This window comes from Cystoisospora suis (assembly GCF_002600585.1).
Source record: "Cystoisospora suis strain Wien I chromosome Unknown contig_5993, whole genome shotgun sequence".
NCBI classification, from domain to species: domain Eukaryota; phylum Apicomplexa; class Conoidasida; order Eucoccidiorida; family Sarcocystidae; genus Cystoisospora; species Cystoisospora suis.
Window position 1 is genome coordinate 1 of NW_027158782.1, and position 10,513 is coordinate 10,513.

The following is a 10,513-nucleotide window of genomic DNA, read 5'->3' on the forward strand; positions in this document are numbered from 1 at the left end:
ATAGACTAAAGATAGATAGATGTTTCTACGTATATGTAGTGGGGTGTGTCCCCTGAAGAGCGGCTTGTGAATGTGTGGGGGCGCGTAGAGAATTTGCCACATTCGAGTAGTTCATGCGTAGATCGTAGACCCACATCGAAGTTTAGATACATAGACAGTAATAGGCGTATAAGGAGATAGACAACCCTAGACAAAGTGTGCTTCAATAGAGATCTCTATATAAAGACACATAACTGAATCGTTATATAGACGTGCCCACCTCTCTATCTAAATCTCTTTCTCTCTGTGTAAATATATATCTTCTTTCTTTCGTCCTTTGTCTATTTCTCTAGATCTGTCCCTATGTAGACATCCTCATATAGAGCAAGAGGCATAGAGAGATGTCTATTAGTTTCTCTCTCAGTGGATATGAAGGATGAGAGACTTACAAGGTAGACAGAATTCTTTCCTGAATAAGGGATATCTTGATTGAAGGGTTTATCTTTAAGAGAAGAAGAAGAAGATTTCTGCTGTCTTGCCTTTCCCTTCTCTGTCACATCCGGTCCACACACCACTTCAAGCAATTCTGAAAGATCAGACGAAGAAAGAAAGAGTGAGAAAGAAAGAAAGAAAGAGTGAGAAAGAAAGAAAGAGTGAGAAAGAAAGAAAGCCAACCTGACCATTAAGCACGTCCAGTCTTTTCTTCTTCTTCTTGTCTCTTCGAAAGATCTATCTTCTATCTATATGTGCTTCATCTATCGATCTATTTATATCTATCTTCTAACTTCTCTACTTATCTTTGGTCTATCTGTCTTTCTTGTGACCTGTCAATATATCTATCTACCTATCTGTGCACCTATCTTTGCTGTGTGTATCTATCTATCTATCTTTAATCTATCTAGCCTTAACCTATCTATCTTTAATCTATCTATCTATCTTTAATCTATCTGTCTATCTATCTACCTATCCTTAACCTATCTATCTCTCTACCTGTGTATCTACCTATCTGCTTATCTATCTCTAGCCTCTTTATCATTGATCTCTCTACCTATCTATCTACTTGTGTATTATCTTTGCTCTATCCATCTATCTCTCTCGAACCTCTCTATCTTTCCTCTATCTACCTCTTCAAGTCTGCCTCTCTCTAGTTAACTTTCATTCTTTCTTCTTCTTCTTCGTCAGGATATACCTCAAGTTGTTGTACGACTCCTTGCATGCATAAAGAATGAAAAGCTGAGGTGTACAGGGAGGTCGGCGTGATGTGTCCTCTCTTTCCTTCTTTCTTTCCTTTCCTTACCGACAATGTTTGGATGCTGCAGTTGCTTGAGGAGGCGAATTTCTCTAACAGAAGTTTTAGGGAGACCTTCGCGACTGAAGAAGCCTCGGCGAGAAGGAGAATTCGACGAAGAAGAAGAAAAAAGGCCAAGCTGCTTTATAGCCACTATCGTATCGCGCCGACGATCATAAGCTTTCCAGACTCTCCCTAAGGAGGGAAAGAAAGAAAGAAAGAGTGAGAAAGAAAGCGTGAGAAAGAAATAAAGAAAGAGAAGGGAAGAGTGAGAGAGAAAGAGAGAAAGTTGACTCTCATTTTTCCTTCTTTTTTGTGTTGTGTCGGTCAGAAAGATGAAAATGATGAGGAAAGCGGTCACCCTCTATACGCCCAACTATTTGTCTTTCATCTATCTTCAATCGACCTATCTATCTTTAATCTCTCAATCTTTGATCTATCTATCTATCTCTGTCTCTGTTTCTCTTCAAGAAAACAAAAGCTTGCACGGCAGGACATGAGGAAGAAGAAGGAAGAGATACACCCCACATACATTCAAGATACAAATAGACTAGAAAGAGTACCAAAGAAGAGACAGACAGATAGATTAAAGATAGATAGATAGATTAAAGACAGATAGATAGATTAAAGATAGATTTGTATAGCTGTAGAGAGAGAGAGAGAGATGTGTGTCGTGCAGGGGTGTGTGGGTGCGAGCGGTCTGTTGACTGACCGTATGTTCCTTCTCCGATGACTTCTTTTAGATCAAACTCTGAAATAGATCTACATCTACCATAGTAGGAAGAAGAAGAAGAGGTTCGCGATGAATCCGAGAGAGACTCGTACGAAGGAGACGTCCGCGATCCACAGCTTCCCCCTTTCATTCCCAGAGAAGACGAAGAAGAAGACCTTGAAGCCATCTGAAGAGACCAGAAAGAAGAGAAGGAAAAAGAGAAGAGGAAGAAGAAGAAGACGAAGAAATTATCAGCATGCTTCTCGAGAGACATGCATGCAGACTTATGAAGGAGAGCTAGCTGACTGTCGATCGAGGGTTTCTCTTTCTCTTCTTTTCTGTCTTTCTGTCTGTTTAGAAAGAAACTCTCTCTCTCTCAGCCATTCAGCAAGAAAAGAGAGAGAAAGAAGAAAGCAGAGAAAGAAAGCGCAGATAAAGAAAGAGACAGAAGGGAGAGAGAAACAAAGAAGAGAAGAGAAGAAGAAGGGAGATGTTTGAATTATAGAAATGAATGGAAAGAAGACTGAGGAGAAGAAAGTCGTATATTTCTTTTAATGAAGAGACATCTGTAAGAAAGTCAGAATGCCAAGAAGAGAAAGAAAGGAAAAATTCTGAAAAGAAGGAAAGCGAAAGAAAGAGATAGATGTAGTGGCAAGAGAAGAACCTTAGGAAATGAATGATGAGACTGACTTCTTGACCAAAGAAGAAAGAAGAAAAGAAAGCAAAAAAGAAGAGCATGAGGTAAGAAAGCCAATAGGAGAGAAGGAGAAGGAAAAAATGGATGAGAGATCAAGATTACGAAAGAAAATCGGAAAGGAAAGAAAGGGAAAAAGAAGAAAAAACAGAATTGCATGCGCCATGGAAAACGAATGTCGAGTTGAGAGAAAGACCATTCGTCATCCATTGCATCGTCTAGTCTCTCCATCTCTCTCTCTCTCCATCTTTCTCTTTCTCTCTTTCTTTCTCTCTCTCTTATCCTTCTCTCCATTCTTCATTATGAAACACTTCGCAAACCCAGGCACAAGGCTCTCCCGCTTTAACTCTCTATGAAATTTCTCCTCTGTTTCTTTCTCTCTTTCTTTATTCTAGTCTTCGATTGCTTCAGGATCATATCGACTATCGTAGCGAAAGAGAAAAGAAAGAAGAAAAAGAAAAAGAAGCGGCTTCGTTCTTCTTTCAAGTCAATAGCTAGCTGATGATAATCCTTACATAGACGTGAATCTATACAGATATCGACGGGTCTGTATAAGATAGAGGTACACGTGCCTATATATATATATATACCTAGGTATGTGTGTAGGCATGCGTATATGGAGAGTTATGTATGTATATATAGATCATGTACGGGGGTAGGTGTATAGGGATAAGTTCGTATGTATATAGATATGCATATATATATGGCTGCATCTCTCACTCGTTGTCTGCAGATACCCATTCCATCTCTCTTTCTTCATCTTCCGCTATGAAAGATCAGGCCCACGACGTCATGCATAGAAATTGCGAAGCACCTGAGCTGACTACGATGAACGTTTATCTTCTCTCGGCTGTTTCGTATCTTTCTTAAGAGGTCTACGTCTTCACCTATTTCTCGGTATACAGACACCCCAAGTATAGAGGGGAAATCTCAAAAAGAAGAAGGAAAGACAACTTTCATATAGATAGGCAGTAAGAAGAGAGCTCTATGGCTATTCTTGCCATGCCTCACTGCACCCACTGCTGCTCCTCGAAGGCCTCTATACCATCATAACTACAGATAGCCATCTAGACCTATACATACGTATACAACTCTCTCTCTCTATATATACGAATCTAGAGGACTACTCTGAATAAGAAGGCTCTCGGCGCATGGCTTGAGGCTGGTCGATCGCGTTGGATAAGGGATCTATCAGTCATGTCTAAGGCAGGGAAAGGCTGACGTTCCTCTTGTAACGCTCATGAGAGGAGAATGCCAGGTACTTCAGTCCAAGCAGGTCGGGAGATAGGCTCATAGAGCAAGCACATCATTAGGTAGTAGCCACCCCACCCATCTCTTCCCTTCTTAACGATCTATTCCTACTGATACTACTTTAAACTCCTCTTTATCTCTCTCCCTTAGACACACAGACATCAAAGCTATCTGTGTTTGTATTTATCTTTCTATCGGTTTTCCATGCATCTGTCTCCCTATCTACTATCTACCTATGGAATAGAGACCTTCAGTCTCTATGGTGCCACCTCGTTCTGTAGCTATCTTGGTAGGCTCCACACCATAATATTAATCTACATCCGTTATAAGAGCTTTGTGTTGAATCTGTAATGATTCTAAGGATTTTTGCTTTGGTCGTCTAATATAATAGTTTGAATTTGATGGATCATTCGAACTTGAGAACTATCCCTCTTCACCTTTGATTCATGCGATACCGCACCACTACAAGTTAACTTCAAAATGGCAACGACGTGAGGAGGGATGCCGCACGTCACATCTGCGACCGATGTGCTCGGTATCCGTCGGTACATCCGACGAAACCTTGATCATATGTGTCAGTGACATTTTCCTATACTTTTGCTGCAGTTGCATTTGTTATGTCATCGCCTCCCCCCACTCCTTCCCGGCTACTTCCTTGCTTGCAGCAAACCTCATCTGTGTTAGACAGTTCCACACGTGCTACTTGCACACAACAAGCAAAAGCAGTCTCATTTAGGTCTATGTTCTGTCTTAGATGAAATAGAGGACGCACTGCGGTGGGGTGAGGGAAAGTATTAACGCTGGTGTGCTGATAAGTGTCACTAAAGATGAGTCAGCTCAAGAGCCGACGCGCCCGTGAAGGTCTACAACGGGAACCAGATAAATGTACAGAGATCACACAAGAAGACCACAAGCACACAGAACCTGAAGACACACACTAGGCACCGGTACGTGCAGCAGCATGCAGCAGGAGTTTTACTGGTCTGCTGGCATAGTCCAGGGTTCTCCCACGGAAAGTCTGCAGCAGAGGGCTTTGACGAGGCTCCTGTAACGACGCGCAGACAGGTACTCGTTCCCTCTTGTAAGACAAAATACGTTCAAGTATGCATCGAAAACGGATAAGCCAAACGTCGTCTTCCTGCCGTTGACGAACTCCACTAAGCAGTGATGGATGACTCACAAGCTACCGGATGGCGGGTAACGCGGTGTTCCCCGTCTCGGAGAAGAATCCCTAGAAATTGGGAGAATTATTGATTAGAATCAGCTAAGTTACGATATAGTATAGATAGGGGTGGTTTGTCCCCTAGGGCGAAACCTCCCTCGGCTTAGGATTTTACGGTCCTTAGGTAGAATTGGGAGGGAGGAGGGAAGCACTCAATCGCACCCTCGGTAGAAGAAAGCCCGTCACATGTTTTCCTTGCCAATGTGGAGGTAAAGGGCTATTTTCTCCTGTTCAGTTTTCGGAGGTGTTTTATCTGAGAAGCAATGGTGACGATTTACAAATAAAACCGACCAAGCCCCCTTCCCTAGGGTTGGACCCTGTAATATCCTTTTCTCTCTCGTGTTTCAATTCTCCATCTCTCCTTTGCATGCGACAGTCTCGTCCCTCCTTCCTCTCTTAGGTTTTCTCCAAATTTCCTTCTTTTTACCATCACATGCATTCTACCTCATCTTCTTCAGTCGAAATGGTAGACCGCCCGTGACCACCTCCGCGCAATAGCACACTCGAGACAGGAAATTTTTTTCCGATCTGTCCCCTCTCATTCACTCATTCATTTCCCGCACTCAGTAAAGAAACACCCGAGACACATCCAAGTCGTTAGCTAGCCGAGACTCCTCAGGCCGCGTGCCCCCAGCACAGCTAGCTGCTGAAAACTTGTGAAAGGCAGGGGGAGTGGGTGAGCTAGAACTGCCGGCTGTACGACTCACTCTCTTGATTCACCCAATTCTGTCTTGTGTCAGACTTCTCGAAGCATCTCCCTTCCGTTTCTTTCTTTGCATCTTTCTCTCACTAGACATGCGTGATCACTCAGCAGACTTGCTGAAGACCACCGCAAGGATGTCTACGAAGTTGTCAGATGTCTACAGCACCTGTTGCTTTCCTAATTCTCTATCTCTGTTGCATAGAGAGGGAGTGATTCTTCTGAGACACACAGCGGGAGGTGTCTTTCTAGGCGAGCTAGCTAGCTGTGTCTACATGTCTCGGTATCCATCGTAGAACGACATACGCCTTCACCCCACCACCACCCGTCTGAGGGACTGTCTCTCTCCTTAGTGTCTAAGAGGTCCCCCTCCATGTGTCTTAGCCTGCGATTGTTCTATAGAATCCTTTAACACAACTCATGTGTATGTGAAGTTACTTATCTTTCTTCACCTCGAGCTACGATTCGTATCAACATGACGACGTCAAATACCCGCGCGATAACCTCTGCTTCTCCTCCTAGCTAAACACTCCCACATCTGACACCACGCTCATCGACAGACCTCTTTCTTTCTTTTTGGCAGGTAAAATGAATGAATGAATGAAGGGGTGTATCTTTCGCTTTCAGAATCAAGAGATCTTCTCTTCCCGGCCATGAGGAAGGAAAGGAAGAAGAATACGCAAAAGTTCTATTCTACTAGAAGTTATTCAAAGAAAGAAAGGAGAGCTTTATCTCCTCTCTTCTCATCAAAAATCGTCTTGTCTTCGGAGAAAAGTCATCTCACGCAGAATGAAATAACTGAAGTACATAAATATACAATTATATGCGTAGTACGCCGATAGGAGATAGATGTATATAGATATGAAACATGTAGAGAGAAGAATTCCTCGCGTTCATTCGTGGAAGTCATCATCACTGGGGGTGTCTCTAGTGTAATCTTCGTCATAAAAGAAGAGAAGGGAAATAACTCCCTTGTGAACCTCTTGAAAACTAAATAGAGGGACGCAGTGCATGCATGCATGCAAACAATGAATAATAGAGGGAAAGAAAGATGACGGCTTATACACGAGAATAAAGACGACCTCTAATCGGAGCAGTGGTCATGGTGTTCCCGTAGAAGAAAAGACGGATCATCTACTTAATTAGACAAGGAGGACGATAAGAGCGAAGAGCGATCAGTCCCTTCTCCTATCCACTCTAGTGAATTAAAGAAGCGTCGAAGAAGACCAAGAAGAAAGAAGAAGCCTTCTTATTCAACTTGGGGAAAGAAAAGAAGAATGATGATCGCGCATGCATGCGGAGAGAAGACACTATCAATAAAAAGAACCACGAGAGACAGAGACAGAGGGAGAGAGAGGAGAGACATGAACTCTCTCTCTCTTTCTCTCTCTCTCTCTCTCATTGAGTTCGTTGTAGATCTTTCTTTTCTTTCCATTTGTAAGCTATTCAAATGTCTTTTCCTGTTCATAAAGATCAAGTCGCACTCGGCAATCGATTCATCTTGCCTAACCCCACAGTACCCTCTCAAGACTTTCTCCGCACGTCTACATCCCCCCGCACAACATTGTAGAGATAGACACACATACATACATTCATACTATAGGTATATATCTATATCTATATATAGATAGATATACTGACAACGAACAGATATAAATAAGAGAGAAATCCTTCCCCTCCCTCCTCTTCAATCTGGGGGAGTAACCAACAGCCAAGCCGATCTTCCAGAAGAAAGGAAATCACCTCTATCGATCTATCTCTTCTCTCTTTCTTTCTCTCATCTTCCCAGACGTGAAGAGATAAGCTGTGTTGCAGAGAGGGATCTATCAAGAGACCCATCTCGTAGACAGAGACTATGTCACACCTCTTATACATGCATATGTAGATCTATATACTGTGTCTTATATATAAACCTACATCTATATGAGTCTATAGATGTGTACACATACGTTAGTACGTCACATATGTATCTCCTCCCGTAGACACGTGCGTGACGTACTTGAAGATGTAGGTCTGTAGATACCCCGAGCGGTTGTCGTTCTTCAATTCTACAGCTTTCTCGTGAAGAGCAAAGAAGATAAATCGACCGATGGATCGATCTATCTCACCGCTCTCTCTGTCTGTTCTTTCCTCCCGTTTTACTCTTCTTTTTCTTTCTTTCGATATCTTCATGATGAATGGAGAGAGACGATCGTGTACGAACAAACACTCTCTATGAATCCAAGAAGGAAGAAAGAGAAAAAGAGAAAGAACGAAGACTGAGGTATATGGATGAATAGATACAAAAAAGAATGACAGAGAGACTTGTCCTAACAAAGCTCTCCGTCTCTCCTTGTCTAGAAGAGAAAGAAAGAGAAAAAAAGGCCTAGTAAGTCTCTATCTCTCTCTCTCTTTCTCAAAGAATCTCCACAAGCATACCAGCCGGCTGTTCTCTCTCTTGAAATACACTTCGATATGTCTCCTCGTGAGGCATAGACATATGCGGGAGGGTGGACGCATGCAGAGAGCTTCATAAGAGATGATATCTTCTACAGAAAGTGTTGAAGATGTCCTTCTCTCTGATTTACATAAGGAAGGAGGAGAAGATAAAAAGAAGAAAGAATCCCTTAGAAAAAGACTTCTATTCCTTTCATATCAACATCGAGAGCAACAGAGAAGTCTTGGATACCTATCTCAACTTCTCCCTTCGCCTAAAGAAAAAAGCACAAGAGAGAACGAAGAAAAGAAAGAAAACACTCGATATGAACAGTTAATCTTCTTCTTCTCTTCTCTCAAACTCTCGAGATGAGAGAGAGAGAAGAGACCCACGTTGACATGTCTCCTGGAGTGAAGAGATCGACCACATACATACCTGCCTATCTTTATACAGACACCCTCCTACTGTACATACAATACACTCGAAAGGCGGCGAAAGAAAGCAGGATCGCCTTATATACGGAGAAAAGTGTCTCTCCATGCACCTAACGAGGCGATAGGCAAGAAAGGAGGAGAGTGAGACGAATGGAGACAAGGAAGAAAAAGAAGGAAAGATATGAATGAAGATATCAAGATTACATGCGTGATACTCCTACTCCGGCAATAGCAAGTAAGAAACCAAAGTTATATGAAAAATTGATATTCATCCAGAAAGATCAACTTCGAATGAAGATTTGATGTCATCCATTCAGTTGCACAGCCATCTCATCATATCTACCCTACCTATATGACCTGTACATACACCTGCATTGCCTACATACATATCTTTCTCTGTCGATATACATCTGCCTTCATGTAGTTTATGAAAGTCTTATCTATCTCCAGGTATATGTAGGACGCAGAGGTATACAACTTCTCCAAAGTGAAGGAGGAATGGACCTATAGAGAAAGAGAGAGTATCTCTCTTTGATCTATCTATCTATCTATAGAGACGGTAGAGGTCATATACTAGTAGCGAAGAGTGCGTTTAATATATAGAGAAAAGCTTTTCATCTACTACAGGGAAAGACCGATATATCCGATATATATCTATATATATATCCCATTACAACACTCGTGGTACGTGAATCCTCCTCGTCCTTCTCCACCATCTTTCTCTTTTCAGTCATCTATCTGCTGCTGCTTCTTCTTCCAGATGCATACACACATCTATCCATCTTTCTTCCTCTCTCTAAAGATACATACTTGCAGTAGAGAGAGAGAGACATGCACTCGAGAGTGTTGAATGGCCACGTGTCACTACTGATAGACTAGACCCTGCTATAGAAGCACAGCGAAGGCGAGAAAGAGAGAGAAATGGAGAGAACGAAGGAAAACGTCCAAAGAAGAGAGAAGAGCGAAGGGACGAGAAAAGAGAGAGAGAGAAAGAAACCTTCTTCTTGTCCTTACATCCACTGCGACGTTTTTCCTCGCTCCTGAGATCAGATTTTTAACAATGGATAGAGCAGCCGATGTATTCTGAAGCTTCGGGAGAATGCGGACAGGCGTCGAATGAGAGACCTGCAAAGGGGGGATAATGTCTGGCTTCTCTCGCCGATCGATCACCATGCCTCCTAGAGATCTGATAGATGAAGAGGAACACACACGAAGAAGAAACATAGGTTACAAACCATCGAAAGAGGAGATAAGAAGAAAGAGATCAATTCATACAGAGATTGAGAGATAGATCATTAAAAGAAAGAAAGAGGGAGGAGAAAAAAGAAAGGCAAAGGTACCAAGCTACATAGATAGAAGGCATAGGTAGAAGAAGAGGGGATGTGAAAGAAAGAAGGAAGGAATGTATTCGGCTTATATACGGAGAAGAAAGGACAGAACAAGAGAGAAGACTACTTGAATCTCTTCGCATCTATAGAGATACGTACAGACAGAGAGACGTGGATACATAAACGAGTGCATGCCCTCCATATATATATATATAGATGTATACATATATCTAGAGAGACAAGAATGTATGAATGAGAACTGGCTAGATCGTTGCTTATCGTAGTGAACGATGAGTAGTGGCTGAGAGGAGATAACCCCTGGAAAAATGGACAAGCACTAGGACGAGGAAGCGAGAGATGAAGAAGATGAAGAAGAGACACAGAGAATAAAGAGAAGATACCTGGAAATGAGAAAGAACAAGGAATCTAAAATAGCTCGGCAGGGCGCGAGAAAGAAAGAGAGACCATCCATCCATCTATCTTCAATTC

The 10,513-nt window shown here is 42.3% G+C and overlaps 2 protein-coding genes across 2 annotated transcripts in view; both read right to left on the reverse strand.

Moving 5' to 3' along the window:
• Window positions 1-320: 320 nt before the first annotated feature.
• CSUI_009755 (cell-cycle-associated protein kinase) lies at window positions 321-2,751 on the reverse strand (the record flags this gene model as incomplete). Its single annotated transcript, XM_068069864.1, has 3 exons — window positions 1,980-2,751; window positions 1,277-1,462; window positions 321-565 (listed from the first exon to the last, which is right to left on the reverse strand). Exons 1-3 carry the CDS (start codon window positions 2,251-2,253, stop codon window positions 321-323), a joined length of 705 nt encoding a protein of 234 aa, XP_067918158.1. The 5' UTR covers window positions 2,254-2,751.
• Window positions 2,752-6,628: 3,877 nt separating this feature from the next.
• CSUI_009756 (uncharacterized protein) overlaps window positions 6,629-10,513 on the reverse strand; it is a 6,369-nt gene continuing 2,484 nt past the window's right edge. Inside the window, exons 2-3 of the mRNA XM_068069865.1 lie at window positions 9,711-9,882; window positions 6,629-8,536 (exon numbers count right to left, since the gene is read on the reverse strand). The gene's annotated coding sequence lies outside the window, so the exon portion shown is untranslated. The remainder of the gene's footprint in view (window positions 8,537-9,710; window positions 9,883-10,513) is intronic.